This window comes from Musca autumnalis, unplaced genomic scaffold, assembly GCF_047663935.1.
Source record: "Musca autumnalis isolate F117 unplaced genomic scaffold, ASM4766393v1 scaffold_1, whole genome shotgun sequence".
Taxonomy (NCBI): Eukaryota; Metazoa; Arthropoda; class Insecta; order Diptera; family Muscidae; genus Musca; species Musca autumnalis.
This window is the reverse complement of record NW_027411644.1, coordinates 309,031,491-309,055,660: the sequence shown is the minus strand read 5'-3', so window position 1 is coordinate 309,055,660 and position 24,170 is coordinate 309,031,491. Positions and strand designations below refer to the sequence as shown.

General features: G+C 37.5%; 1 protein-coding gene across 5 annotated transcripts in view; it reads left to right on the top strand.

Annotated features, from left to right (window-relative positions):
- LOC141389916 (uncharacterized) overlaps positions 1-22,695 on the top strand; it is a 41,230-nt gene extending 18,535 nt beyond the window's left edge. For 3 of the 5 annotated variants that reach the window (XM_073962160.1, XM_073962159.1, XM_073962161.1), the window contains 3 exons: positions 82-171; positions 7,067-7,518; positions 16,204-16,617. In XM_073962160.1, the coding sequence (XP_073818261.1) occupies positions 82-171; positions 7,067-7,518; positions 16,204-16,453 (792 nt within the window). In that variant the 3' untranslated portion in view covers positions 16,454-16,617. Of the gene's footprint in view, positions 1-81; positions 172-7,066; positions 7,519-15,715; positions 16,966-22,176 lie in introns of those variants that run through there. The other 2 variants (XR_012409218.1, XR_012409217.1) reach the window with 1 other exon arrangement.
- Positions 22,696-24,170: the final 1,475 nt, after the last annotated feature.

Genomic DNA, 24,170 nt, shown 5'->3' with positions numbered 1-24,170 from the left:
CTAATGATATTATTTGATTTCCTTTTCAATTTCTTTTTTTTTTCTTTGCTTTCTCTTCTTGTGTGATTTCTTTTGTAATAGACTAGCAAAGATCCCTGGGGTAAACCGGGACCGGGTGGAAAACCATGGCGTAGTCCGAAATCGGTGGGAACTACATTTATGAAGTCGTTGGTAAGTTTGAAGAAGTGTTGAATATTATGTACGGATGCACAGTGAATCCACCCATTGGCCAAAAATAAAAAAATAGTGTCAAAATTTTGGTACAACATCTGGCAACTCTGACAGCTATGACATGGACCTTTTTAAAAATATATTAATTTTTGTTTCATTCGAACGCGATCTTCTTAAGAATAGCTTCAAAAGTCAAAACATTTGACTAATATTTTTTGTTGTAAGTACAACCTATATTTTAAGTGCAGGTAAATATATTCAAAATATCGCGAAACTAATATGTATAGCAAAATATTATAGTGGATTTTGAAGGAGGAGGTAATAGCTTAATTTTAATTAAAAAGTAGTGTTTTAGCATGTTGTGGAATTCTAGTTAGCTGCATATTTTCTTAGTGTATTTTGTAATGCCAATTCGATCATATACTTAAATTTGACCTAAGGTTTTACTCATGATGCCCACCAGTGCCCACCTCGGGAATAATTTCCCAAAGTAGTTCATGGGTTTAAGATTATTCAGTATTAAAATCAGCTGCCATCTAGTGCCAGACTATAAATGGTGGGCCGCTGACTAAAGCTGCCCTAGAATAGGGTTTCTATGGATATATTAGCGTATAACTCTGTTATCTGACCACGTACATTATCATAATTGGTATCAGTGGCAAGATGATGAAATCTTCTTCCAAATTTGTCTTACGTTGGCGGTACGTGCCTTCCAGGAAGAACGCTATAAGATCTATATTAAAAATTTTACCAATTTACCAATTTTTTTCAGACAAAAATGTTGATTTTTTTAATCCGCTAAATTGGCTGGATTTTATGTTGTTTTGGAGATTGTTTTGTTTCCCCAAGCCTATTTTTGCATCATAAGATAATCGGAACCTTTGTTCATGTCATTTTGTATAAGCAGCATAAGACAATTCTTACCGTATACCCCCTCCAGAGGGGAAAGGGGGGAGAATGTTACGCTCGTGGTTTCTTAAAACACTCTTCGCAGCAGCACAAAGCTGTGACCGGCGCTTTGGCTTGATTTTTACACTCTAAATATTTTTGCCCACTTTCTCCATACAAGTGGATCCACTGTGGGATGGTCTGGTTTCATTGACAGGCATAAGTTCCGAAATACTTTTTGGAGGTATGTTTGGAACTGTACGTTTTTCTTTGCATTGAAGCTATTACTGAGCGCCACGAGTGTCGACTTTTGAATATCACTTTCCTTTGTGGATTAAATTACACGGTGCTCTTGAACCAACTTTAAATGGAAAGTGCCTACACCTGAGAAGTTTTTGCGGATTCTGAATCCACAATGTTCATAGATGAGAAAAATCAAAAAAACGAAAAAAATCGCCGAAGAGTCTTTTAAATAAATTGCGGACAAAATTCACATTTTTAGGGTTTTTTAAGATTTTACGATTTGGCTTGGAAACCGCAAGTCCTATCGAAATGGGATTAGAGAAAATGTTGTAACTGTGAAAATTTTCTACAAGATTGACCTTTATGATATTTTCGTAGGTTTTACCATTTTTGAGATATATATGTTCAAATTGGGACAATGCACTGACTGTATCGCCTCCTTATAAAATAATGCCATGTACGGTGCGCCTTAACTAACTTTAAATGAAAACCGCTTACACCTGTGAAGTTTTTTGCGGATTCTAAAACAGCAATGTTAATAGAAGAGAAAAATCTAAAAAAAAAGAAAAAATCGCTGGAGGGATTTTTAAATAAATCGCGGTCAAAGTTGACATTTTTAGGTTTATTTTGAGTCTTCGCAATTTTGCTTGGAAACCGCAAGTCCTATCGAACGGGGGTAAAGAAAATTATGTAGCTGTGAAAATTCTCTAGAGGATTGATCTGTATGATTTGTTCATAGGTTTTACAATTTTTGAGATATAGAGGTTCAGGTCAAAACTTAGAGTTTTTTGCTAGGTTTTCAAGATTTTGTTTGAACCCGGCAAGTCTTATGGAAATGGGGCTAGAGAAATTTTTATAACTGTGAAAATTCTCTACATGTTTTGCCTTTGTAATTTTGTTCCTAGGTTGTACTTTTTTTGAGATATATAAGCTTACTTACTTAGCTGGCCCATTACAGAACATTTGTTCCATAGACCGAACTAAGAAAAGATCTCCAATTCTCTCTGTTTAGTGCTTCGCTTTCAGGAATAACGCGCCTTGTCATCTCTTCATCCACTTGTTTGCGACATCTATTCTTTGGCCTGCCAATTATGCGTGCACCGCCATGTGGTTCGTAGTTATACGCTTTTTTAGCGGGTTCATCATCGCACATTCTTTTTATATGGCCTAGCCAACGCAATCGCTGCATCTCGAAACGTCGTGATGTCGTTATATAGCAGATACAGCTCGTGACTCACACGACGTCGATATTCAACGTCAACGCAGATTGGTCCGTAGATCTTTCGAAGATTTTTTCTCTCAAACACGCCAATCACTGGGTTATCTGCTTGCGCAAGTACCCAGGCTTCGGAACCATACATCAGCAAGGGTAGTATCAGTATTTGGTAAAGCGTTATTTTTGTTTGACGAGTTGTGGCTTTGTTTTTAAAGTGCTTACTTAAGCCAAAATATCGTCTGTTGGCCAATACAATTCTTCTTTTTATTTCACACCTGATGTCGTTTGTTGTGCTTACGGTGGTGCCGAGGTATACGAAGTCTTTTACTACCTCAAAATTATAGGAACCAACTTCAACAGTTGGTCCGATCTCAATGGACGCATTGCGCGTCGACACCATCAACTTGGTCTTCTCGCCGTTTACCGCCAGACCCACTTTGGCAGATTCTCCTTCGACCTTCACAAAGGTATCGGTTACTTCTTTTACTGATCGTCCCATGATGTCTATATCATCAGCATAAGCAAGTTACATGTGGCTATTGGTGTAGATTGTGACACTTCTTTTTACGTTTGCATCTTGTATAACCTGTTCTAGCAGGATGTTGAAAAAATGACACGAAAGGCTGTCTCCTTGCCTGAAACCTCTTTTGGTACAAAACTCTATGAAGAGGATCTTACCTATTTTAACTGAAGATCTTGTGTAAGTTAGAGTCATTTTACAAAGCCGAATGAGCTTTGCGGGGATACGAAATTCAGACATGGCTTGGAATACCTTTGAACGTAGCGGACTATCTAAGGCTGCTTTATAATCGACAACAAGTAAGAATGGCGTTGTTATACCCTCCACCACGTGTTGTATTGAAGTAAAATGGAAAAATTAGTTTCAATTCGTGTATGAAGAGGACTTAATACAAAATTTCAGCAATTTCGGGAAAACAATGTGAGGCACCGTTCTATCGGGGGTATTTCAAAACGTCGATCTATACGGACAAATATCTGACGAAAAGTTTTTAAACTCAAAGAAAATTCAATACCAAATTTCAGCCATTTTGGTGGAATATTGAAGCCACAATCTTCAAAATACCGAACATCGGGATGTACCTTTCCATGGGGGCTATGAAGGCGTGGACCTATACCGGCAAATTTAAAGGGGAAGTTGAAGTACCCCCGACCAAGTCTAAATACCAAATTTCAGCCATTTCGGAGGAGAATTGTGGCCACAATCTTCAAAATACCGAAAATCGGGAGGTACCGTTGTATGGGGACTTTATAAGGTCGTGGACCTATACGACCAATTTAAAGAGGAAAGTTGAGAACCCCCAAACGATGTCTAAATACCAAATTTCAGCCATTTCGGAGGAAAATTGAGGCCACAACCTTCAAAATACCGAAAATTGAGAGGTACCGTTCTATGTAGGCTACATGAAGGCGTAGACCTATGCCGACAAATTTATAGGGGAAAGTTGTATACCCCCAACAAAGGCTATATACCAAACTTCAGCCATTTCGGTGGAAAATTGAGGCCACAACCTTCAAAATACCGAAAATCGGGAGGTACCGTTCTATGGGGACTATATGAAGGCATGGACCCATACCGACAAAATTCAGGGGGAAGGTTTTATACCCCCAACGTAGACTAGGTACCAAATTTCAGCCATATCGGAGTGATAATAAAACTAAAACATTCAAAATATCGAAAATCGAGAGGTACCGTTCTATGGGGGCTATATGAAGACGTGGACCGGTACCGACAAAATTCTGGGGGAAAGTTTTATACCCCCAACGTAGACTAAGTGCCAACTTTCAGCCATATCGGTGTGCTAATGAAGCTAGTACCTTCAAAATACCGAAAATCGGGTGGTACCGTTCTATGGGGGTTATATCAAAACGTGGACCGATATAGCCCATTTTCAATACCAACCATCCTGCAAGTAATAAAAACTTCTGTACCAAATATTGACTCTCTATCTTTAAAATTGCGAGCTGTATCTTGATTTCAACAGACAGACAGACGGACGGACAGACGGACATGGTTAAATCTACATAGAATTTTATGCTGATCAATAATATATATACTTTATATGGTCTCCGACGAATATTTCGATGTGTTACAAACGGAATGACAAATTTAATTATACCCTCCATAATATGGTGGAGGGTATAAAAAGGTGGTTGGTGTCGATCTGCATCTCTTGAGTCTTCTCTAGGATTTGCTGCAGGGTAAATATCTGGTCAATGGTGGACTTGGCAGGTCTAAAGCCGCATTGGTATGGTCCAATTATTTTGTTGACCATGGGCTTTAGTCGCTCGCACAATATCCCTGACACTATCTTGTAGGCTATAGAGAGAAGACTTATGTCCCTATAGTTGGAGCATAAAGTCTTATCTCCATTCTTATGGACCGGACACCGGATGCTCAGGTAGCTGATGCATACACCTTATCAGCATGTCGCCTCCGGTTTTAAACAGCTCGGCCGGCTTTGCCATCCGCTCCTGCTGCCATATTATTCTTCAGCCGGTTTATTGCTGTCTTTACCTCATCTTGGTCAGGTGGTACACATTCAATACCTTCAATATCTTCTGGGATAGGATCTGTGGTATTTTCGTCAACTTCGCTACTATTGGATACCAACAGTTTGGAAAAACGCTATTTCCATATCCTTAGCACACTATGTATCTGTATCAGTTACCAGATTACCTTGCTGGTCTCTACAGGAGGATGTGCCAGTTCCAAAGCCACCAGTTTGATGTTTCACTCTTTGGTAGAATTTTCGGACTTCATTCCGTCTCCTGTACATGTCGATTTGTTCACACTCTCGCTTTCCGATCTCTCTCTCTCTCTATTTCCTGAGGAAAAGACGTTTCTCCTCTCTCCTTTTTCTCCCGATACATCTCTAGTGCGCTACTGATTGTTAAGTAACCCTATATGCCGAATTTTTCTCTTCGATAGCAGCAGGACACTGATGGTCATACCATGGATTCCTTGGTGAAGGTCTCTGGTATCCAAGTACTGATTTTGCGGCTGTTTGCATGAAGTGGGCAATGTTTTGCATTGTCCTGATATGTTATCGGGACCGGGCAGCTTACCTATGTCCAACTTCCGTGTTGTGTCTGTTCGCACTCTGTTTGCTACGTTTAATCTGGTACGTACCTTTGCTGCAACAATGTAGTGGTCGGAGTCTATGTTTGCACCTCGAAACGATCGTACATCCAACACGCTTTATACATGTCTTCCATCTATCGCAACGTGATCAATTTGATTTCCTGTTCTTTGATCCGGCGACAGCCAGGTGCCCTTATGAATATCGCGATGCTTAAATCCGGTACTGCTAACTACCATTGTCAGATGTTTCACTGTGGAGACTGAATTTCCCGACTGCTGGGCCAAAGATATTCTCATTTCCAATTTTGGCATTAAAATCGTCTAGTATAATTTTAATGTCATGAGCAGGGCAACGGTCATAAGTTTCTTCTAAGCGCTCGTAAAATATATCTTTGGTCTGTTCGTCATTGTCTTCAGTAGGAGCAGGATCGCAAATAAAGCTGATGTTGACGAATTTTGCTTTTAATCGAATTGCAGCGAGTCTTTCATTCACTGGGGTGAAGCGGGAGACCAGATGTTTTAACCTCAGACCAACTACAAGTCCGCAACCAAACTCATGCTTTGTGTCATGGCAGCTATAATACAGTGCGTCACCTTTAGGTATTGTTGTTCCAACGTATTTCCTGTATGGCAGTAATGTCGGCCTTGTACTTTTCAAGTACATCTGCCAATGCGTAAACTGCACCTTCTCTATATAGAATGCGAACTTGCCAGGTGTAGATTCGCAGATCATGGTCCTTAAAACGTTTGCGGGGTTCGTCAAATTTAGAGGGGTTTGTTTTTTTTTTCTTTCGTTTTTTCATAGTAGGATGTTTTTCTAGGGGAGGGTTACTAACCCGACGCCCAAACCCAAGATTTTATCCCAAGTTTTTTCTTATGGGCGAACGCGCGGCACATGTTCGCTCACTACCTTTAACGGGTGTTAAAGGCAGCTCCTCAGGTGACACCACGGGGAGGTCAGTGTCCACTTGAGATGAAAGAGGGACCAAGATAAATCCTGGGTTTTGCCATGTTTAAGCCGGTCAGGACCGTTTCTTGGTATATTCCATCCCCTACGTTGGCAAGTTGCAGTCATGAGATTGTTTTATAAGGAGGCGCATTGTCCCAATTTGAACATCTGTATCTCAAAAGTGGCAAAACCTACGAAAATCTCATAAAGATCAATCTTGTAGAGAATTTTCACTGCTACAATATTTTATTTAGTATTACTTCTTTAGCACTTGCGGATTCCAAGCAAAATCGTGAAAACCTAAAAAACCCTAAAAATGTGAACTCTGACCGCAATTTATTCAAAGAGCGCTCCGGCGTTTTTTCGTTTTTTGATTTTTCTCATCTATGAATACCTTCCAGGTGTAAGCACCTTCCATTTGAATTTGGTTCAAGAGCACCGTGATTATTAATCTCCGATTTCCAAATATATTTTCTTTAACATTTTCTATTTTTAGGGTTGGACAAACAAAGAAATGCTCAAAGATTTGGATCAGGATAATCCCGTTACCCCAGCTGAGAAGCCAACATTTCGTAAATCCCGTGCAACACGTAAAGCCACCCGATGTTGTGACATGTGTACATGTAAATGTCCTGCCATGACAAGCAGTCCCATTAAACCGCTACAAAAACCTTTGGCACCTGCAGCTCCAAGTAAAACAACAGCAACTGAAGCAAAACCCAAAATATGTCCACGTTTAATGCGCCATAACAAAGCTGCCGCTGCTGCTGACACCACAACCGATAATAGCGCCCATCCCACAAATAGACAATGCGGTGATGCCACCACAATTACCACCAACGGCAATGGTGTCGAGTTGGTGCCATTGTTGGCACGACGTCGTGCCTATAATCGTCCCATCAGCCTGTCAACAACGGACATAACAAAGCGCACAGCCTCAAATGATAGGTACGCATCCAAAATGCCACAAAAGTGTCACCACAGCAACATCTGTCTGAATGCCAGCAACAGCAACAACAATCATAAAATCAATAACATTGCCACCACATGTTGCTTGAAAAAGTTCACACTGCATATTCGTTAGTTGTCTTTTAGTTGTTGTGGTATTGAGTAGTAGTTCAAAAATTTAGCAAATAGACATCGCAATACTATTTTTAAAATTCATTAGCAAAAGATAAACAAAATTTGAAAGAAAATAGAAATTAATTTTGAAGAAGAAAAATATTAAGAAATTTTTAATTGAACAGAGAGATTGGCAAAAATCATTCGGTTATGTTGTAAATCCTTGTAGTTTGTTGTAGTTGTTTGTAAAGTCACTTCAATTCATCCTTCAATTTCATTATCCACAAAGAAATCATTTCATTTTCATGTACAAATTTCCTAAGAGCTGAAATAAGTCCCAACGAATCTATACTTATACATGAGTTGAGTTATTATGACTCACTGTCTGACTGATAATCAACGCCCAGACTAAACGGCTGAAGGTAGAATCTTGAAATTTTGGGTGCGGGTCACTCTTGATTCGAAGGTGTCAGATAGGGCTGAATTTTTGGAAATTTGAACTAGAAGGGTAAGAAAAGTACTACAATGTACTAAAAATGGTACCACATGTATTTGGCAAACCAGTAGAACTAGAATTTTTTTGGATATTCGAAATATAAACGTACGAAAAGTACTAAAATGTTCTAAATTAGATACCAATTCGTATTTTATGAGCAGATAAAGCTTAAAGTTTGAAATTTGGAGTGAGAGTCAAGTTTAAAAAGACCGGTTGATATAAAGATGTGGTTTTGGAAAGGTGTACCCATGTGTACAAAAAGTAATAAACGGTACTATATTTGGTACAATTTGGATTTGGGTGAACGGATAGAGCTGGAATCCTGAAATCCTGAATCCTGAAATTTGGAATGTAGGCTATTATTGGAGTATAAAATGGACGTAGTTATGAAAATTCGTACTAATGGGTACAAAAGTACAAAATTTTAATTTTGTAAAAGAATCGAGCTGGAATCCTGGAATTTGAAATAAATATTGTTGTTGGAGTATAGGATTGAGGAAGTTTGGGAAATTCGTAGTTATGTGTGCGAAAAGTACTAAACGGTACAAAAATAGGTATATTTTGGATTTGTGCGAACGGATAGAGCTGGAATTCTGATATTTTGAATTAAAATTGCTGTTGTAGTGTAGAATTTAGGTAGTTTTGGAAATGGTACAACATTGAACAAGTAAAAAGGTATCAGTTGACTTTGCCGACAAAGATATACCCTCAGTCTATGTAAATTGAAACTTTATTCTACGGACAGATCGAATGTATGTATTTAGGGTATTTTCAGAATTTTGTGGTCCTTTTTGGACATTTGATTAAGATTAAAATTTAAACGTGTTGCGGAGGAGGTACTTAAAGAAATGGGCCGACAAAGTCCATTAGGGAAGTGGATCCTATTTTGAGAGTCATATCTTTTCGATATATATTGGGCTCACTAGTCATTCAGTGGGTCATCCTACAACTTTTGGACCAGTATGCCAGGAAGCATGAACTTGTCCACGGAAAACATAATATGGCTGTAAACTGGATCACAACGAACATCATCGGTATACATTTCCAAAGGATCTTCGAACAGACCCCAAACTGCACTTAGACATAAATGTTGAACTTTTGTGGGGGAGGTAACCTGAGGAGAAGATCAATATCGGTCATTTAAGAAATTAAACTAAATTTGGGGAAAATATTAGGAGATCCAAAGTTTGGACCAAATTGGTTGTCCTGTTCCAGAGATACCGTGCATACCATTTCAGTGACATTTTTTTTAAATATTGGGGGGAAGTACCGGAAATGTTTCCCATCCTCGAACTGAATCTAAGTTTGGACAAAATATGACGAAGGCCAAATTTTGTAACAAATCGGTTGATCATTTCGAGAGTTTTCGTGCTCTCCAGCGACTACATATGCTGCCATAGGTGTTTTTACACCTTTACACCTTACGGGCTGTTGTCTCAAGAAGTATGGACTTGCCCCTAAAAAAACATTTACCATCGTAATTGAGGCAGCGAATGCAAGTTGCTTCAACAGAAATCAAAGTGAATCGAGAGCAGGTCTTAAAATGAACATATCCGAAATTTTGTGTGGGAGGTAATCGAAGGAGTGGACAAATATAATCCATATTCAAACCTGAAGTTTGTACTAAATCGGTTACTCTCTTCAAGAGTTATCGTGCGCACATTTTTTTCCGAACATTTTTGAACATTTGTGGGGGAGGTACCTGAAAGAGTGGACCGATTGGACAAAATATTACGTAGGCCAAATTATGAATCGTATCGGCAGATCCGTTCGAGAGTTATCACTACACGCGGTGTATTAGGGATTTTGTACACCTTTTAGGCTATTTTCTCAGGAAATATGAACCTGTCCAGACAGACTCACGGACGAACATGGCTAAATCAACTCCAGATTGTCTGAAACTGATTTCGCCCAAACATTCTTGGAGTCTTGAGGCACATTTTGCCCATATGAAATTGTGTATATACTAGGGTTATAACTTTTTTGCAATTTTTGCAAATATCAAAAATTCCATAGCCGTGTAGAGCATGAACAACTACTATGAAATACGGTGTCATTTCAGCAAAATCGCCTAGCATAATTTTAAGGTCATGGGAAGGACAATGGCCATATATTTCTTCTAAGGTCTGTTCGTCCTTGTCTTCAGTTTGAGTAGGAACGTAAATAAACCTGATATTGAAAATTTAGCTTTTATTCGAATTGTAGCAATACCATCGTTCATTGGGGTTAAGCTGAGGACCAAATGTTTTAATCTCCGACCAACTACAAATCCGCAACCAACCTCATTCATAATGTCGTGTTATCTATAATTTCTTTTCTTGGTTTTTTTCACAGTACCCGACGCCCAAACCCAAGTTTTTACTTTCTTTTGGGTCAACGCGGGGCACATCCTAGCTCAGTACCTTTAACGGGTGTTACAGGCAGCTCCCCAGGTGACACCACGGGGAGGTCAGTTTCTACTTGAGATGAGAGAGGGAACAAAATAAGTTCTGACCTTTGCCATGTTAAGGTCGGTTAGGGTGTCTTTTATTCCCTACGTCACCGAAAAAGCGAAAAAAAAACTTTTAGTAACTATCAGTACGGTGAAAACTTCTAATGGATCCTCAAACAGCCTTTAGACTGTATTCAGCGAAAATGTTAAATATTTTGACCCCCATTATCATTATACCCTACACCACTATGTGGGGAAGGTATTATAAGTTGGTTTTGGCCAAAAAGTTTGTAACGCATCGAAATAATGGTCGTAGACCCATACTTATATATACCAAAATGAAGGTCTCGACGAGCTGAGTCGATTTGGCTATGTGTGTCCGTCCGTCCGTCCGTTTGTCAATCACGCTACAGGTCGCAATTTTGATCGGATCGTCACAAAATTTTGAATGTTGATGGGGGTCCCAGAGGGGAAGAAGCCTATTGATTTTGGTGATAGTCGTATAATATGTAGGGGTCGGAATGGGCAAAAAACTTATGTGGATAAAAAGACAACGTTTTCTTCCAAAGCGAGTATCTCAGCTTCTGTATGGGGTATACCAAAAGCAAAACCTGACAATGAAAGTAGAAAATATCACGTTTCTAATGATGTAAAGTAGGTTCTCGTACGTGATCAAACAACGAAGATATCACAATAATCGCAAATAAAACCCAAATTTTCATTTTTGGATTTTAATTAAAATGACGAACATCACAGCCTGACTATGAAAGTAGAAGATTCCATCTTTACAATTATGGAAACTAGGTCGCCGTAGGTGACCAAATAACGGAGATATCGCAACAGTCGGTAATACATCCCATTTTTCAATGTTTTTGGAAATCACGCTACAGATCGCATTTGTGATCGGATCGTCACGAGGGTTAATGGGGGTCTCACATATGAAAAAGCCTACTGATTTTGGGGATGGTAGGATAATATTTAGGGGTCGTAATGGGCAAAAAATTATTTATATAAAAATACAACTTTTTTCCAGCGTCTATAAGAAATATATAAAAGGCAAAACCTGGCAAGGAAAGTAGAAAATATCACCTTTACAACGATATAATGTAGATTGTCGTAGGTGGTCAAACAACGAAGATATCGCAAAAGTCGCTAATAGAACCCAACTTTTCACGGTGCCACCGTGGTGTAATGGTATGCACTCACACCCGCCTTGCACGCTGAAGGTCGTGGGTTCGAATCCCCGGCCAGTCAACATCAAACATTTTTCGACGGTGGCAAAATACCCCTCAGTAATGTTGGCGATATTTCCTGAGTATTTCAGCCTCGTAAAACTTCTCTACAAAAGTGGTGTCGTTGACACGCCGCACAGTGCGAAATATGGGAACATTAGTGGAACTTTACTCAAATTTCGAAGTACAGATAATCATGATATTCTTATGACAATATATAGGTAACTATCCCACCATAAATACCTCATATTTAGTTTCGCGATTTTCCCCGCGAAACAACCAGAAATGCACTTCAAAGTTCAACCTTTTATTCATTAAATTTTTTCTTTATAAATCAATGTACTATTTATAAAGAAAAAATTTTTATTTTTATTTAAGTTATTGTATAGATATAAACAAATGGTAATCCAGTGGCCCATGACTTTTTGTTGTTGTTATATTTTTTGACAAAGTTGTAATTCTTTCGCGTTTACAGATTAGTAAAATATGATTTAGTTTTTGTGTTATTCGTCTGCAAAAAAGTGCATTTTTCAAAAGTTATTGAAAAACAATTTTTTATAATTCTTGGAAGATTTTTTTATACCCGGCGTTGACCAGCGTACTGATATTGATATCATTTGAAAGGTACGGACTTCCTCTATTGGAAAATTAAAACAATAGCTGCGATTATTTGCGATTCTTAGTAATATGTAATATTTTTCAGTATCATATCGGAACTGCATTTTTCAAAAGTAGAGGGAAGAACCGAAATTAGAAGTCATTGTTGGTTTAGTTTTAGACAAAATGGGTTCACCTATGCTAACAAATGTTGCTGTTTATAGTTTGGAGACTATTCCGGCCGAATTCATTCATACTATAAAAAAATGGCTACCTATGATATGTTTTCGCAGGACTTCTTAAAGTACCTTAAACAAAGCATATTTACACCATATGCTTTTAGTTGATCGATTCATTTGCGTAAGAAAATAAACATATATTCAATCGAAAACGTTTAATTTGTAAAATATATGTTATATTAATGAAACTAAATCCAAAAAATTCAAAAAATATATTTTATATTTTTTGGATTATCCTTCGTTAATGTATGTGGATGTTTGGGGCGTCGGGCGGATAAGGCCAAAGCAGGGACTTATGTTGCAAATTGTTTTTAGTTTAGAACATTTTTCATTCCCTCAATACTAATTGTCAAGTATAACGATCTCAGTTAGCAAAAATGTCCTACACCTTCGGGGGGGATCCCTCATATGGGGGATATAGCAGAACGTGAACCTATGTTGCTAATATTTCGAATAGAGGTTTTCTATGTACTAAGGACATACAATGCTAAAATACAACCACATGGGTTGGAAAGTGTGCCTGGATTCTTTGAAATATGTCGTAACGGCTGGTGCCGTTCAATGGGGGCTACACTAAATCGCGAACCTATATTGAAAATATTTTGTACACAGGTTTTATATCCTCTGAAACCTCAATAAATCAATTTGCAGCAAAATCGATTGAAAAATGAATGAAAAACATAAAAACCGTCGTTACATTTACATGAGCGCTATAGGAAACCGCGGGTCTATGTGACACATATTGAGCCCCATACTACCTACCATTATAAGAAACATTTGTGCAAAATTTTGGTAACCTATGTCCTTTACATTAAAAGTTATTAGTAAAGTTCCACTAAAGTGCTCATATTTCGCACTGTGCGCCGTTCGAACTCGGCAATAAACAGTAGGTCCCTTATCATTGAGCCAATATGAAATGGGGTACACTCATTGATATGAGAGAAGTCTCCCTTGTCCCGTATGGGATGTTTGTGGAACAATTATATAATTATATTATAATAATGACGAATATCACACCTTTGGTTGGGGACCATCTAAAAGCAAAGCCTGACTAATTATCCAAAGTAGGTTTGTGTAGTTGGTCAAATAATAGAGATATCGCAATAGTCTGTAATACATCCCTTTTTCCACTTTTCTGCAGAGATAGAAGCATATTGTCGATAGTAGACAAAGTCATTTGGTATAAGATATATATGGGGGCTATATCCAAATCTGAACTGATTTTTCTCAAAATCGGTAAAACTACTTATGGGCTTATTAAAATATCACATATTTAGTTTGAAGGCCATTCGATCAAAATTGACTGAGATGTAGCAACATCGGGAAAGATATATATGGGGGCTATATCCAAATCTGAACCGATTTGGACCAAAATTTGAGTTTTTCATTCCTATGCGCTCATAAGTACTTGTACAAAAATTCATTGACCTAGGTCAACTCCTTCTATTTTTGTCCACGTTTACAAGGGAGCAGCACCACTGTGGGTCGTCGACTTCTTATGTATGTGCCGGCAGGGTTTTGGAGCTTTTGGGTCATTATCTCAGGAAGTATTGACTTAATCCGGAAAAAACTATGCCGTTGTAAATGAGGCCTACTGAAAAAGAATCAAAATTATGCGAGAGGAGCTCTTAAACTTCAATTTTTCCGAATTTTGTGTGGGAGGTACCCGAAGCAGTGGACCGATATTGTTCATATTCTAACCTGGATGATATACGATGTGCAAAATCTGTCAGAAACTCCCTGAGAGAATTATCTTGCGGATTTGGTTCGTGCCATCAGGGTTTTATGGAGGTTTTAGGCTAAGGAAAAAAAGGTACCGTCATAAAGAGAGCCGCAAGTACAACCTACTGAAAGAAATTTCGAAACGATCCGGGAGAAGCTCTTAAAATTCACTTTATCCGAATTTTGTGTTGGAGGTACCCGAAGGAGTGCACCGATATGGCCCATCTTCGAACATAAACTTAGTTTGGACAAAATATTACGATACCCAAAATTTGGTTCGAATCGGTTGGTCCAGGCAGTCGGACAGACAGTTAGACAGACGGACGGACATGGCTAAATTGACTCCAAATTGTCTGAAACGTATTTCGTCCAAACTTACTTGGGGTCTAAAACCGTTATTTCGATGAGGCACATTTTTGGTCATATCAAAGTGTATATTCTAGCCTAAAGTCTGAGAGTATAAAAAAAAAATCAAACAAAATCGGAGTCTGTTTAGTAGAGTTGTTCCATGTAAGAGTCATTTTATGCCAGATTAGCCCATTTAAGCCACATGTGTAATCGTACCCCCAACGGGAATCCCTCCAACGAAAACTCTCCGATATTTTTTGCCCGATATTTTCATTGGCGGATCCCGTTATTTGACCCGAAAGTCCATATTAAAAACAGGGTAATATTAGGTTCTACAAACCGACTATTGTAAGCCGCGTATATTTCTTCATTTTTAAAAATAATAAATACCATTCTTGTAGACAATTTTTAAATGTACAACTTTTACTTTAGCCGTGTTTTTTATAAGTCTTACCGTTTTTGAAAAAAATGGAATAAGGTCTCGCAAAATGACTTTGAATCCAAATAACTTTTTTTGTACACATGGGATCGATCGCCATTGCTTCTAATCGCAAACCTTAGCACTCCACCAAAATTCAACTTCGTGGGCATTTTTGTTATTTTCCTTTTATAGAGATGTTTATTTTTGACTGGGCTTTCAAATTTTTGTATTGGATCATCTACTAGAAAACTGAAATATGATCAGCCATTGCATGGTTTCAATTGCATGCTGCATTAAAACTAAATTTTATCATTATTATTTGCGATCATCAATCATTGTCAAATTGCAAATATGACATTGTAAATAATTTCAAGTCCAAGCTTTTTTTGCATCTATCTTCATATTTTCATAAAATATTCATTACTTCTTGTGAACTGTCTTTCTATTCTTTGATATTTCTATTTGTTACATATCTATTTCTTTCTTTTGTTTCTATTTATGTATGTGTGTCTCTTAATGTCATTTTCTTCGTGTATGTGTGCATCTTTAACTATAACAAAAAAAAAAATAAATAAATAAATAATAATAACTCCATAGAATCGTAACTATTGTAATTCAATTAAAATTGAAGAAAAATTAGATACAACAACAACTACAAACAGCCAACAACAAGAAAATGATTTCGTCAGCAATATCTCTCGTTTGATTTCTCCAGCATAAATAAATATTTAGGATAAACATTAATTTATTTATAAAAAATATTCTAGAACTAGAAAATTAGAAGAAAAGAAACATAAAACAATACTCAACTATAAAAAAAACTAACAATTATTTCAACTTATCTGCACCATCCATACAAACAACCAATCCACCCATTCATCTAACCTGTCAACATTGATTCTGAATAAAACGTTTCAATTCAATTCAATCAACAACAACACCGAATCACCACATCACAACTGCCGTCATCTCAAATTACTGGCCATCATTTCAACGCCAACTAAATTGACTTACCAACACCCACAACAACGCCAACAACTACAATAATTGTTATACATTACTGCCCCCCTAACCAACTACATTAGACTTCATACCTCGGATGGTATTGGAGTTGCTTCGAATCTATTGTACCAGCATGACCTCAACACCCAGGTGGCCATGAAACGGCGTTCAATCAGTTTGGCTCGCCAATATGACAGGGAATTGGCCAACCAACACTTTATGACCTTTGATACATTTTGGGGTCGTCCCGGCCATGGAGCCCAGGCGGGAAATACGAGAAAATTAAAATTGAATAATTTACTTTATGGCACACCGGGTTGTACATCAGACTAGCGGCGTAGTGGAACATTTAGCAGCTATGTAAATTTGTGCTGAAAGCTGCTGCGAGGATTAGTGGTGGAGATCCTGGGGCAAGAGAAGTGGAAGTGCATAACAACATCATGTTTATACCAGAATAACTAGGTTATTTGTTTTAGTTATTAACACTGCCATCATTTCCCAACCATGCACAAGAGCCTCATCAACATCCCCATCATCGTCATCATCATTATGGTGAATGGTCACTTTTAATTAAGTTTAAATGTTCAACATTAGTCAGACCTCTTCCGCTATATGGCTCTTGTTAGATCTTAAGCCAATTGTGAAAAACTTTTATCAACTTTCCCCGTTGAAAGATGTTAAAATGTTGTTATAGCCAACCAAACGACCGACAGACAAACAAGCTAACATATATTGCACCAAAACTCTCAAATGGGCAGAGATGTCAAAAGAGGAATACTGGCCTTCTGGGAAATCCAGAGTTCGAACTATTTTGAATGTTGGTTAAAATATAATTTATGCAGATTGTTTGCGTAGCAATATGGAAAGAAAATTAGAGAAAAATAAAACACGATGTGAAAGTATTTTTTCTAATCGCAGTGGACTGTATTTTTATTGATTTAACGTTCGTGGAACGGTATTACCTTTGTACAAAGGGTTTGACGAGTAGGACGTGATCCTATCGTTGGTGTTAGTTTTAAAAACTCTAGCGTAGATACTGAAAGGCGGGCTATATAGAAACGTCACTCATTAGAATATGTCATTACCTTTCCTTTTATGTACGAAGTACATAGTCGTATTTTAAGGTAGTGGACAGACTCTAATGAGGAGAAAAATCATCCTTGGAACAAATTTAAGAATTAAAATGGGTTTAATAAAACCTCATAGCAAATTGTTCATTCCGCCGGCCTTGCAATATCCAGCTATGTTGCAAAATTAAATGTTAGTTATTTAAAAAAGTACTTTACATTCGTGTGCCCGTGGGGCACGATCGTGCAATGCCTCGTGAAGGACTTGATCATCTTGTAAAGATTGCAAAAGGTGATTGAAGACCACCTTTTACAGATATACGTGGCGAGACCACAAGTTTCTCCTGGAGGAACTCCGAGGAGTCGCCGAGGGCGAAATTGGTTAGTATAATTTTTTTTTTCCGAAGGAGGGCCGCATCGTCTGCCATGTTTGCCGTAGGCTTCATTGGTTGGCGGCTTTGCAGTCAGCTTGTTGTTCCTTGTCGTGCATGGGGACGTCATCCTCACACCATCGTCGCAACCATCATTCGAAATTTTCCAAGTCATAAGAAAAATGGAGAGGAAGCGAGAATTAAACAAAGAACAAACTTTTAGGTCAGAAGGACCTCTTAACCGTTGGTCGTTTTACATATATATAGCCCGATGCTTCGCGGCTCTAACACGGCCATCAAAGCTATATTTTTTCAGTAACACGAAAAAGTAGTGAGGTCGCGTAGACACCTCGAAACATTGTCTATTATTAATTAACTCCGTGGGAGTGGGAATATGGATGATTGAGTGCCGTCGGGATTAAATTTCGTTTCCAGTATCAGTATTGATACCCTCTTTCGAACATAGATAAATATTTTTGCCCCGGAGGAGCTTGAATGAAATATCCAGTGACGGGATATTTTAGGACTTTTTATTAATTAAAATTTCAATCAAATGCCTAATGAACATTTTGGGATGTGCCCATTAAAACCCATAAGATAGACGGCCGTAGGGCCAAAGTTTAAGTAGATGGTCGTAGAACCAATATTTGCGTAGCAAGTGGTGGAGAAGTGTAGGCGATGTAATCTCTGTTTTCCGTGGGAAAACTAACCTAGCATGGCTTTCTAACCCGTCAACACATACACCACAGAAGGTTAAGTGCATGACTGTCAATAGCGTCCGTATGGATTAATTGGAGCCCAAAGACTCAATGTCCCCAGTCTTCTATCCTAACTATTTCAAGGAGAATCCCTAAATAGAAGGCCCAGTATGGGTGGATGGCACTGGACCTGTAAGGATCCAGCCGAAGACTGTACTTTGCGCTATCAACGAACCTAATATCTTAGTATGAGAACCCTGTGCCAGAATCTTCGGATAAAGATCTGCACCAAGAAGAAGGTCAACGGAATGGGAAAAGAATGGATCGGGGTCCGCCAAACGTAGATTTGGCAATTGTGGTAGAGTGTCAGTTGGGATGGCACAGGAGGGCAGATTATCTGCAACGGTCGGGACGACAAGAGCAGTTGTGTCCATTGAATGCGTAGCGTCCAAAGGAGACACAATGTGAATGGAACATTCTTTGTCAGAAATGACAGAAACTGACCTACTCACACCCAAAATAGAGGCTTTAACTGCATTTGTGGCAATACCTATTCTACTCTGCATATTTTCAGAAATGAAAGATGATTCAGAAGCAGGATCAATTAAAGCTCTGGCTGGGTACGTAGTACCTTGGTGCACAATATGGACCATAGCCGTGCCTAACAATATTTCCCTATTCTGAGTGGTATGGAATACTTGTCTAGAATTAGACCCAGATGGATGACCTGTAGAGGTAGAAGAGGAATTTAAAGCAACTAAACTCCTGGAATCAGGCGACGTCGGAGACGTACGATGCGGTGAGACCTCCCTATGTAACAGGGTGTGATGCCTTTTGTTGCATATAGTACAATTATGTACACTATTACATTTTGAAGCTTTATGTCCGTGAGACAAACAGTTAAGACAACAGTAATGTTTCTTAACTGCACTTATCCTTTCAGGAACTGAAAGTCGAAGGAATTTTTGGCAAACCCTAAGATGGTGCCTTTGTCGTGAACAAAGAGCACACGATTTAGGCGAGGGTGCACGAGAATACCGTGAAGAACGAGGTGTGCTTTGTGGCGAGGCCACAGATGTTTTAGTGCTTTCACCATTCGTGGAATGGGAAAGTCTGTTGTGATTTAGAGGTTCGACGTAGTCTATGCCCCTAATATCACGTAAGCAGGTAAGAGTTTGGATTCTTTCCGTGAGAAATTGATCCAAATCTGCCCACGAGGACAATGCAGATTTGTTTTTAATGCATTGTTCCCATAGCACAACGCAGTGTTTAGGTAATCTCTGAAGACAAAGGAAAACTAGAATTGGATCCCAGTCTTCTGTCGGCACGTCATAATTAGACATGGACGAAATACACCCGTTTATTCCTCTTTGCAAAGACTTCAACCCTAAGCTAGTTTCCTCTTCTAAAACTGGTAGGTCAAAGAGGCGTTTTAGTTGGTGGTTCACCAAAATACGTGGATTGTCGTAAGTTTGTTGCAAAGCATTCCACGCCAGACTAAAATTTGTGTGGGTAAGCGAAAACTTAGCCACTATTTCATGGGCATCACCACTGGTCTTTTTCTTTAAATGACATAAGCGTTCTATATCACTTATGCCGCTGTTGTTTATATAGAGGGCAGAAAATAAATCCCTGAACGTAGGCCAGGAGAGAAAATCGCCATTAAACACTTCAATGTCACAGGGAGGTAAATTAAGTCTATGACCAGCATTAACATCTCCACAGGATGTGAAGGATGTGTTATTTGAAGGTGTCAATCGATGTGAAACATCGGAAATGGTCGTTGTATCTTCAGAACGTGGTACTGTAGGTTTATCTATATGAGATTTTGGAGAAGTGAAAGTAGGTGACTGAGACGAGGTCCGGAGTACACCTAACTTTCTATTAATGGACGATAAAACATTCATAAAACACTTGTATGCGACATCGAATTTGATGTCGGCAGCTACAAGGTTGTCCTTATTGGAATTTTTATCTTCATATAGATAATTGAGGCATATATCAGATTGTAGTTTAACTTTTTCCCATAATGTTCTCGCCTCAGCTCCTAGCAATTCTAAGATATAAACATCGAGCTCATCGTCCCGTTGGGAACTGAAGTAGGCATCAAATTTGACTAAAGCATCAGCAGCTCTGTTGAATAAATCTAAAGGAGTGAGGGGCATTTTGAATGAAATTCACGATTAAAGTCAAAAACAAAGATAATTTGTGACACGAAATGTCGTATTGAGAAATTAAATGTAGTCGAAGACTAAATGAATTTCCTAAATAATGCACGTAGTTGTACAAATTCAATAAAATTGCACGAAAATTATTTTATTACTTTGGAAATGACACGTGATGTCAAAAATTGTAGGCGAAAATCCAACAAAGGTAGTAAATTTTCACTAAAGTATTAAAAAAATAGTTTTAAAACACGTGATGCTTCAAAATAAAATTATTTTATTGGAAAAATACACTGAGTTTATTAGTAGTCGTAGACTATTTCCATAATGTATCGTGGATACGGCAATATATTTGAGGTTTAACGTGATTAAACCACAAAAAATTCTTTAAATTTTAAGAAAAATGTAAAACTAAATCCAATTTTCTCTCAGTGTATTCCAAATTTTGTAAAATATTTAGAGTGTATCGTATAATACACGTAAACTATGGCAACGTATCGAAGATAGCACTTGCCGAAAACAAATTTCCAAAAATATTAAAAAAAATTAAAATTCGCAAAACCACTTCACTAATACCGACGGTAGGGGGCACGGTGTCAAAAACACGAATTAAATTTTTTTTAGTTAATATCCGAAGGATTCAACTCAAAAAATACGAGAAAACAGCACTAAAATATCTTTACGAAAATAATTTTAATTTTTAGTACACGGGAATACCCCTAATACAATCGATCGTAGTGTAAATGGTATATAAGTGCCAAATCTGCCACCCGTATTAATTAAAGGTGGAAACAATCAGCAGTAATGACAGTGAATGACATTTATTCTTTTATATTAGAATTGTTATTGTTGTGATGATTTTTGTGTTTTTGGCGAACACGAAGAAGAGAATAAAAGGAAAACACAACAATAACAATATGGATTTATATTAAATATAAAAGAAATGTGCGAAAACACCAATAAATGTGGAAATTAATAAACATAAAAAATCACTGTGATTGTTGTTGCTATTATGTGAGAAAATAGTGGGTGATTTGACACTTAGTTTTGTTGGTATTTTTAAATGAATTTTACCGACGGCAATATCGTAGGTGGCGGACGGACATTAAATATTTATTGTAAAACGACAAACGGTTTTGTTTTTCACTTTTAATTTTGCACAACACTTGTAAATTTTGGTATGTCACTTTTTCACGTAATGAAATGTGTACATACCTTTGTTGTGATGGTAAAAATCGCAATTTATTGGAAAATAAATTGATGTGGTTGATCGTAGATCCTTTGTTGTTGCGCGACGTAGTCGTTGCTTTTTGTTGTCTTTTTGGGGTTTTCCTTGTGAAGGCAGAGACCGATCGTATAATCCGGCTCGATTGGACCAATGTTTGCGTAGCAATATGGAAAGAAAATTAGAGAAAAATAAAACACGATGTGAAAGTATTTTTTCTAATCGCAGTGGACTGTATTTTTATTGATTTAACGTTCGTGGAACGGTATTACCTTTGTACAAAGGGTTTGACGAGTAGGACGTGATCCTATCGTTGGTGTTAGTTTTAAAAACTCTAGCGTAGATACTGAAAGGCGGGCTATATAGAAACGTCACTCATTAGAATATGTCATTACCTTTCCTTTTATGTACGAAGTACATAGTCGTATTTTAAGGTAGTGGACAGACTCTAATGAGGAGAAAAATCATCCTTGGAACAAATTTAAGAATTAAAATGGGTTTAATAAAACCTCATAGCAAATTGTTCACAGATAATGCTGAAAATCCGATCCCAGGATTTGTGTATATTATGGATTCTGCATAATCCCCCCCAACCCTACTAGATATTATCGTGAAATGTCTTGGACTCCCACTTCGACATCTCTGCCCGAAACCAAACCAAAAACCTAAAGGTAATAGTTTTGAACTATTTCACTTGTAAAGAACACGAAGAACAGAGCAATAACTGTGGAGAGAGAGAGTGAAAAAATAAAACATTATATAAGCATAAGTTGCAAAACTAAAACATTGTTATGGTTTTTGTGTTAAAGTTTATTCATTTTGTGTTCAGGGGTTTTTTACTTCTTTATATTACTTCGAAAAAATTCCTGAGTGTTTTTGTCCATAATTTTGCACATTTTTGTCGTATCGCACACAGACACAGAAGAAAAATGTTTTCAACATTCCAAACTATCAAACAAAATAATTTAAATTGAAATGTACATAAACATGTATTAAGTTAACGAACAAACGTTTAATAAATGTCAAAATATTTGATACAAAAATTAAAACTGAAGATTTTTGCTTTTGTCATCAAGTGGAGATTGATGAGTATTTTATGGTGAGTTAGATGGGCATTCACTTAGTAACAAAATAAGTAATACGAATAAATAAATATCAGGATTGTTTTAAGTAGACGCAAACATACATATGTAAGTATGTGCAGTCATTAGCAAAAAATAGATAAATTATCTACAATGTGTCTTGACGAAATGGTATAAAATGCTTCAGCTAGTTGAGTAGGGTATTTGGACTTGGATTTGTAAAAAATATTTTAACGAGTACTTGGATTTTTTAAAAACTATTTTTTTCGAAGGCGTGGGTTTTTTTAAATTATTTTTTCGAGGACATGTTTTTTTGAAGACATGGATTTTTTAAAAATTATTTTTCGAGAAAATTTATTTTTTTTTTGAAGACGTAGATTTTTTAACAATTATTTTTTCGAGAACATGGATTTTTGTGAAGACGTGGATTTTTTACAAAATATATTTTCGAAGACATGGATTTTTTTGAAAACAGAGAATTTTAAAAAAATATTTTTTCTAGGACGTGGATTTTTAAAAAGTATTTTTCTAAAACGTGGATTCTTTGAAAAAACTATTTTTCGAGGACGTGAATTTTTTAAAATTATTTTTTCGAAGATCTGAATTTTTAAAAATTATTTTTTCGAGGACATGAATTTTTAATTTTTTTTTCTATGACGTGGATTTTGCTGGCACCTTGCAAATATTTTGTTCTGGTGTTTTTTTGGGAAAGCCGAAAAGTGAGCATCATTCTCATTAACATGAGAATACCCGATGCTTAAAGAGTTCAGGTTTTCACTAAAAAATCATAATTTAAAAACTGAAAAGCCAATTGGTAGTTCCCTTCGCCGGGATGAAATCATGATATTGGTAGCGATCAGTAAATTTTGCAAGCTGTCAATGCGTTTTGTAAACATTATTCTCTGCAAAGAGGATAGTAATGAAGTTAAGCCAATGGAGGAATACTCCAGACTTAAGCAATCATATGATTGAATCTTCAACCAAAACAGAACAAACATTTAAAAAAAATAATTTTTCGAGGACGCGGATTTTTAAAAATAGTTTTTCTAAGACGTGGAAAGGGTGACGTAGGGTATGAATGATATCAAGCAACGGTCTTGGCCGGCTTTAACATGGCAAAGCCCAGGATTTATCTTGGTCCCTCTTTCATCTCAAGTGGACACAGACCTCCCCGTGGTGTTACCTGTGGAGCTGCCTTTAACATCCGTTAAAGGTAGTGAGCTAACATGTGCCGCGCGTTCACCCATAAGAACGTTAAAATCTTGGGTTGGGCGTTGGTCTAGTAACTCACCCCGTCAAAACACCGCCTACTATGAAAAACAATGAAAAAGAAGAAAAACAAACCCCTCTAAAGTTGGCGAACCCCGCAAACGTTTTAAGGACCATGATCTGCGAATCTGCACCTGGAATGTCAGGACTCTCTACAGAGCAGGTGCAATTTG